Consider the following 8705-nt stretch of genomic DNA (forward strand, 5'->3'; position numbering starts at 1 on the left):
GTCTCTATTTATCTGCCAGGCAACACTACCTCAGTCGTCTTTAATTATACTCGATGAGGTGGTAATAGAATATTATTATGCTACTCACAATATGCATTTTGTATGACAACAATGATAGCGTTCCCCTTAAATGAAACGCGACGTCTTGTTAAAGTATTAACAAAATACATTAATTAATATTGTTGAAACAAGTAAAATTACTATTATTAGGTAGAAGATTGAATCTTGCCAATATTTCTTCATGTAATTGCTATACTCTACATAATACTTGCATTAGAATGCTGCGAATAATAGGCTATTAATTATGAAATACTGCCGACGAGAAAATTATAAACGCAATTTATTACTGAGAGATAGCTGAGACCGTTAAGAAAAATTATCCAAATTTTATCGATGTTTCAACCGGAGGTAGAATTGAATATTGAAATTTTTTGTTACTCCATTTTCTATTAGGTGTACAGTGGATCACAGAAAGGAAAGCAACCCCTTTTTTTCGATGGATTTCGGAATGCAATTGGCTCACCGGAGCAATTGGTCCTCTTACTTATGGATCTAACCATTTACGTTCGATCGCTCTACGAGCAAGACTGAGTTCCGAAACGCATAAAAAAAAGGAGTTGCAACCTTTTTGTGACTCACTGTGTATGTATATACACAATGCACACACACACACACACACACACCCACATCTATAGGTATAAAATACATATACGGGGGAATCTGGGAGACTTGACCATATACAGGAGAGAGTTGAACCATTTCAAATATCTCATTCAAATTTCAGACCAAGCAGTTGTCAAACCGTATGACGTATGGATTGTACCATTATGATTTAACATTTCTCAAAACATAACAAATAGTTGCCAGTTTGATAACCGTGCACTTGGCACGAAATTTGAACGAGAAATTTGAAGTAGTTTAACTACTTCAAGTCCCATATGGTCAATTCTCCCTACGTATATGTATATATAGTACATGTATCATAAAATGTATTTTGGAGGAAAGACGTGAGAACTGTTTGCGTAACTGAATAGCTATTGCCAGTTCAAATGCTTAATAATTCATAATCTTAATGTTTTCGTATTTTCAAATATATACAATTGATACGTATATTCTATCAAAAATTGATTTTTATGAATATAAAAAACGGAAATTAAATCTTGAGATAAGAGATAATGAATATGATAGATATAAATTACTTCTTTAATGAAATGCATGTCTAATAAAGTTCCTGAACTATCAGAACTTGCAAGAGAAATTAAGTGAGTCATTTAACTACTCAAATCTTAATCTTATTAATTCATTGAAAATTGATATATTTATTTTACTTGATACACCCTAATACAGAGTAGAAAGAAATGAGAGAGAGAGAGAGAGAGAGAGAGAGAGAGAGAGAGAGGATCTATATTTTATTGCAATATTTTATTTAAATTTATTGAAAATGCAATTCTCGTAACTTGACACAAAAGTTGAAATACAATTGTAAAGCTTTTGTCGTAATGTGATAAAAATGGATATATTTTATAGTATTATATTTCATTATGACACACTTAATATTGTTATCAAAATAGTACTTTTGTATATTAAAGAGAATTATATAATATGAAAAATAATTATAAAAATATGCATACACGAATGATAGAAAATGCATTCTCTCGAATAAATATTTGTAATTACAACAATGTGTGCGCCATAAAATTTACCATTCATTTGCTTCGATAAATGTAATATAAATATTAATATAAAACGTCGATTAATTTTAAATGTTTACATTGTAAAAATAAATTATATTTCCCCTTATTGAAAATAATACGATCTACGCTTTCCTCTTTTATTTTTATCGCTGAGATTATATCTATAAATATTAGCAGTGAACAAAATTTACAATCGATATTATGTATTTTATATCCCGTATATAATTATGCAGTATATTGATTATAATATTGTCAATATCAAATTTTTGTGAACGATTAATGAAATGAATCATCAACAATTAGCTTTACTTTATTTGCAAAATAAAAGTTAAATCATTGATGTGGAATTTTCCAGGTGCGAAGCTATATCAGCGAGCGATTATGTTGAATTTTCAAACTATATGACCAGAGATCGCAAGTATCCGAGGCACTGTGGTCAACTGAAAGAATTCGACGTTTACAGCGAGAGGAAGTTCTTCCGCGTTACGTTCAAGAGTAACGATCGTCTCGACGCCACGGGCTTTAATGCCAGTTACGTGTTCCTGGACGAGGAAGAAAATTACACGATGAAGATACCTGCAAGCAACGGATCGGCACGGCACGGTGAGGCTTTCGTGAAATTAGTTAATTAATTATATCACGACGCTGCTTTATACCTACGCAGGTATAAAGCTTCTGATTTTTTTAAGTCATAATACACTATGTAACTCAAGAATCTGATAAGATATAAGGAAATGTGTCTTGTTAAGAAAATACTTTTTATGCACGCAAAAAATTTGTCTTGCTATATTATTTACTTTCAATAAATATACATGTACTCGTATATTTGCTATTTATTATCTATCTTTCAATAATGCGATCGTGAAAAATCCGATACACATAATTAAACAATTGCAATACGATTCCTGATTCCTGATTGAACTGAAGTGTTAAATTTATTATTTATCGTGTAAGTTCATATGTGTACAATTTTTTAAAACGTTCAAGTTCATACATTTCGCTCGTTTTCGATGATACAATTATTTACGATGGATATTGGAAATGGAAAAATGTGAGCCGTGGTGTAGAGTTGCAACTGCAATAGATAGGTATATCATGCAATATTCGTTATATCCTTCGTATTTACAAGAGAGCGCGCAGTATTTCACATATTTCTATTATTATGTAAATATCCCATTTTAATTCTGACATAAATATATCAAGTGGATAGTTGAAATGGCAGATGAATAAAGGTTTTTTTTTCTGAAAGAGACACGATATATACAGAATCTCGCGCGAGAGAAAGAAATCTTTTCTTTTTCAAAGCTTTCGAGAGAAATAAATCTGTCAAAGAGAAAAGATTTGTCTGCAATATTATAGTTAAAAGTACAATATATTTGAATTTAACTGAATTCTAGACTTAATATAATTTTTGAAATACGATGAATTTTGTATAGAATTAATACGGTCTCTGAAAAACTCAACCGAACGAAGTTCTCTTGACGGTTCTAACTTGTACATTTCGTAGACAACTACAACCACATGATGGAGTCATTATGTTCTAGTTATTTAAATGTCTTGTTCGCAATTTCTATGACAGTTATTTCACTTGATTCTTCTTTCTTACTGTACATACGCGCACGTTGTAAAAAACACCAGCGGATATTCTAGAAAATAATTGAGTCTTTTGTAACATAAAGGAAAGCCCGACAAGAGAGGCCGGCAAAAACCCCGTAGAAGGGATCTATTCTGAATTGTACGGAGATCCGTTCATTCGCATTCTCGTTTTCTCGAAGAGGCGAAAAGTCACGCGCGCGGCAACGTAAATGGATAGAAGCGGCCTGGAAAAGGTAGCGCAGGCAGAATGAATTAAGGCGGTGTACTTTAGCCCGTTTCGTCAAATCGAATTGCGCGGAGAGAAGCCCGTTATTCACTCGTTTCGCGCTGGCAAACGGGGTCGAATACCTCGGATTCGTGAAACTTTTGTTACAACTTGGAGCATTGTTGCACGCCCAATGGTTGGAGTAGCCCTGGTGCCTCTGGGCTTAATAGCTCGAAATACATCTTCGAGCATTCGGTCGTCGTTTAAATGCCGTTCTAGAGTGGTAACAATTGCAGAACAGAAAAATGTGCAAGCTCAACGGGATTGTATACGAAACGTATAAAATGTATGAATCGTGTAACACGTTATTATACGAGTATCATTCTCTACTGATCCGATCGATCGGATGTAATCGATTCCGCTAATAATTCTTCTTTGAAACTGCGTCATGCGTCATCTCTAAAAGAAAAGAGTTTTTTCGTTTTAACATTCTGTAATAATAATATTATTCGACTTGCTTTTTATCTGAACATTGTTGCACTGCGAGTGTTGTACAATTATGCAAAATTGAATTTTATTTATTACGCGATGTTTGAGAAATTGATTCGATGAAATCAGATAATATGAATTACCTTTGTCACAACGGTACCGGTATACGCGATCAACTGAAATTGCCCGCCATTGTCGCGGAACAAATTGCAAATAGGACTCGGCCGGATGTGACGCATATTTATAGGCAATCAACAATAATGTCGCGTCCCACTTTCCTCATCCGCAAGGCGCGAGATTATATAGCAACAATTTCAATATTCTAGATTGTATCGTCAACTTTGCAATATTTGTCTGCATGATCACCAACGTGAGATTGCATAATGAACAAACCAGCGTAACAAGATTCGCTATTAGTTTGGTAAATAGGTCGTTATGATCGAATTTGATAATGATAGAATGGGCAATAAAAAAAGCTCGAGTTTCTGAAGAAAAGAAAAAGTAAATGTGAAATGAGTCAATAAGTATTATAAAGCATCTTGATTTTTGATGGAAAAATTAAGGCTTCCGTTCACTCGTCGTTACTATCACAGATTGAACGTCTCGGGGAAGCGAGAAAACATACAATCAAAATTCGTATAAATTATATTTGAATAGAAATATTTTTTAATAAAACAACATTTGCAATTAAATAGAAGATTTATAAGATACATCTAAAACTATCTTTTTTGTTTCGGGTAGAAATTAAATTATATTTGCAATTAAATAAATGAAAACAAAGGGCTAATGGGAATTGGCGCTGTACACTGAGGAAAAAAATAGCCTAAATTTAAACAAATATTTATTTGAATACTGCCAATTAAACATTTACTTACAATAAATAAATTATTTACTTAATAAAAAAAAAGTGATTGTTAAATCAATAAATGTTTTTTATACAAATAAAGATATTTTTATATTTAATAAATAGTTAGTTGGTACCATTCAAATAAATATTTATTGAAATTTAGGATTTATATATTTTTTTTTAGTGTAGTAATTGCGCTATTATTAAATAAATTCAATCTTACAAACATATATATGTATATATATACATACATATATATAATAGTATATATATGTGTATAATAGACGTTTCAGCTAATATTTTAGCTATCTTCAGTATCGTATTACAATAAAACGATGAAATAAATTAGTATAAATTAGTCGTGAGGAGATCCACCATTCTCCCATATAATCCCATGCCAGTTAAACAGCTGGATGGTGCCAGTCCATTAATTGATCTTTAAAGGCAAAGTTAGAATTTAAAAACGGATGAGATTAAATATAGAAAAGCAATTGACTCACCTCACTGGAGCGAATTATAGAATATTGGCCGCATATATGTCAAGAACGTAAAAATTTGATGATTGATCGTCATTATATAAAACAAGTATTATTAAAAATTACAAATTATATTAAAACATTAACTAGACAGAAGTACGAGGCATACGTGCTCGTTGTCATGTCAGGATTTGAACCGAAGAAAAATACAAACATGAACATTAGTGTTTCCTATAATGTCACAAATCATAATATTGTTAAAAATATAAATTAGATATTGTTTAAGGAAGGTATATATGTCTTGTCTAAAAATTCTGTGTCAGTATGAAAATTTAAACCATTCTTCTCGTCGTTTGATATGTATCATTTCGGACATCAGTTTTTTTTTTTTTTTATAGTGCATTCAGAATCCAAAATTGCCACATTATCCCCATATAAATCATATTTATTTTTATACTATATTATTAATTTGACAGTTTGTCATAGCTGTGAACGTAGCTTATTTTCTTTTTAGTTACACATCATTCATTTTCAAATATATGCTATTATTTATTAATTAATAAAACAAAACCTTAAGACTACTTATTGACTCATCTATCGTATTTAACGTTTGTTTTACGTACGTTGGACGACTGAGCTATAGAATCTGGGGAATTTTTTCATTTGTAATGATTACCGGAAAAAATTTTTGCATTTAGCCATATTGTCCGTAACATATACATATGTACAATTGTTACAAAAATATCACGGCGTTTTTATTACGTCACAACGGCTCCCCACGCTCTGCATTTTTTCCACTTCGCGCTCCACGTGCGGCAATAAAAAAAAAAAAAAAAAAATACACGAGGAGTAAACACGAACAAAACGTGCGATATGTATATTACTATTTATGCCATCGTTAACATGAGTTATCACGCGCGTGGTTCCATATGCAGGCCAGACGTGGATCGATAACGCCACCGCACGGCTCTCTCCACGGGGTTAATTGCGAAAAAAGAAAGAAAAAAGGAAAGTTGATCCTGATGATGAAGAGCTGTATTATCGGGCTCACAAGTCAAAGTAATTGTGAAATCGTTCTTTTTTTTCTCCCCATTAAAGGTATCACGCTTTCGCCCCCGCTGTTGCTGTTACTGCTGCTGTTCACGAGTTGTCTCTTCGTTGGCGGCGGAAGCTCGCATTAAGAAAAGGCAGTCACAGCGACCACGCGGTGACGAGTCCTGGCTCAATTTACAACGAACCGCAACTTTAAGATCGAGAGCCATCCAGAGTCGCCAATAGCTCAACTCACCGAAGAAAGTGACGACCTCGTTGACAAATTTGTCGGGAGGGAGTGTGTTACTCAAGTCTATTATCCGACCGGGACATGAAGTCTTAAATTTGTCTACGCATCCTTTCTCATTCTATCTCATTCGTTCGCGTCACGTCGACTATTTCGAGGAGAAAGCATCAGCGGTGAAATACTTTTACGTCTAAACAGCGTGCAAGAGAAACGACCGTGTACGGACGATGTCATTCATCAGGAACTCGTCGCCCGTACCGTAAACAGGAGAAGTGGGATTAATTGGTTGCGTGGCTAAATTGCCAGTAGTAGCCCACATGGGTAAGTTACAGTCGGCAACTAATTCTTCCAAGAAGAATTTTTACTTTCGGAGAAGTAATAAATAAATTTTTGTGGGACGGCTCGCTGCGCAAAGACATTACGATTCATTAACATTATTTCGATTTGAGCAAATGCGTTTTAAGTGCACGTAATCTCTGTTTATCGTTTACAATTTAATTTTAATCATAGTTTGAAAGTTGAATGCAGCTCGCAGCTGCGAAGCACTTTTGATTCTCAATGTTTCTTTCAATCAACTGAGGAAATTCGAAATTAAGCGCACACTCTCTTAAGCCAGATTTAAGCCGAATGAACGTGCGCGAACGAATGTGCGCCAACGATCAACGCGATATTGTTTACATTTATCGAAGCAAGTGCATCTCAATCGAATTTGTTCACGCTCGCGTACTACTGTATTTAAATCTGGCTTTAGAGGAAGTTTTCATTCACTATACGATCATTTAAACCTGATTTTACTCACTTCAATAGTTTTTCTCCTCTTGCGGGGAACGAATTTTTTAAGTCATTGTAACTATCTGTCTGTTCGTATATCACTCGAAAGTCATACATACCATAGGGAAAATTCGCCTTCATAAATACGAACGGACTTTTACTATACATCCTCTATACGACTGTGATGTTCCCGTTCTTTTTTAATTCATTTGAAACAAAAATAAGTCTGATTATTCGCGATTATGGCGAACATTCATAATCGATAATTAGGTTCTGAAGATATTATTAATCGCCGATCGCATCATGAAAACTTAGAAAGCGTATAGTTAAGTATACTATATTTATCATCAAAAATCCTGTTTCAATGAGCGAGCGTTAAACTAACAGAAAAATTAGGTACGTAATAATACGAAATTTTGGATCGATTTCGAATCCAGTGAGAATACATAATCGCGACACGTTTAATAGAATATATGAGAGCGATTAACGATTGCAATTCTTAAAAATGCGCGTTCGGTTAAGCGATTTCGGCGATGAATGTTTTAATAATGAGCAATACGCGATCGACTGAATTTACGGGCTGGTGAGGATTAAAGAAGGATATTTTGGAAACATTTTTTGAGCTTGTGGACTGCATCAATATTACACAATTTAATATCACGGATGTATTGGTAACCACTAATTTCATTATGATGCAAAAAATCGATCGCATTCAGTAAAAATCATATTAGTTGAACGAATTTTCTTATTAAATAGAAGCTGTATGAACAAGTGTGGAATATAGTAAAATATATATTTTGATCTAATTTTCTGTCGGAATTATTATTAATATTTAGCATTAATTAAATTTTTATTGCTCTGAAGTTGACCGTTTTGCGATATAATTTTTTAAATATATATATTATACGGAATGTATTTTATTACTATCTGTCTCGCTAAAGCAGAGCCTTCAATTTTTTGATAAACATTTTAGGAAACAATTCAGAGAAGAATTTTCGAGAGAAAAATTAACAAAATTAATCTAATTAATTAATTATTTTTACGTAAACGATCATCTAAGATGTTTTACACCCCAATTAAAATTACAATTAATAACATCGTATATTATTGATTATTTTCCAGTTTGATAGATTTCAGATCATTATAAATTATGGATTTAATCATAATTTTCAAAAAAGTAAATTGAAATGAAATTAATGTAAAAAAAAATAAACACATTAAATAGTTCATTACGATAGTTTTTCGAAAAAATAAAGATTTTAATTAATATAATACCTTTTTGTTGCGGATTTCCGATAAAATATGTAAAGGTTCATAAAGAATTGTTATTAAAAACGAAAGAAAATAT

General features: G+C 32.7%; 1 protein-coding gene across 2 annotated transcripts in view; it reads left to right on the plus strand.

The window, feature by feature from the left end:
* The window catches only part of LOC108747167 (suppressor of lurcher protein 1), a 274868-nt gene extending 267873 nt beyond the window's left edge, over positions 1 to 6995 (plus strand). For both annotated transcript variants that reach the window (XM_018484468.1, XM_018484469.1), the window contains 2 exons: positions 2050 to 2297; positions 6406 to 6995. In XM_018484468.1, coding sequence (XP_018339970.1) covers positions 2050 to 2297; positions 6406 to 6488 — 331 coding nt within the window. In that variant the 3' untranslated portion in view covers positions 6489 to 6995. The remainder of the gene's footprint in view (positions 1 to 2049; positions 2298 to 6405) is intronic.
* Positions 6996 to 8705: the final 1710 nt, after the last annotated feature.

This window comes from Trachymyrmex septentrionalis, unplaced genomic scaffold (assembly GCF_001594115.1).
Source record: "Trachymyrmex septentrionalis isolate Tsep2-gDNA-1 unplaced genomic scaffold, Tsep1.0 scaffold196, whole genome shotgun sequence".
NCBI lineage: Eukaryota > Metazoa > Arthropoda > Insecta > Hymenoptera > Formicidae > Trachymyrmex > Trachymyrmex septentrionalis.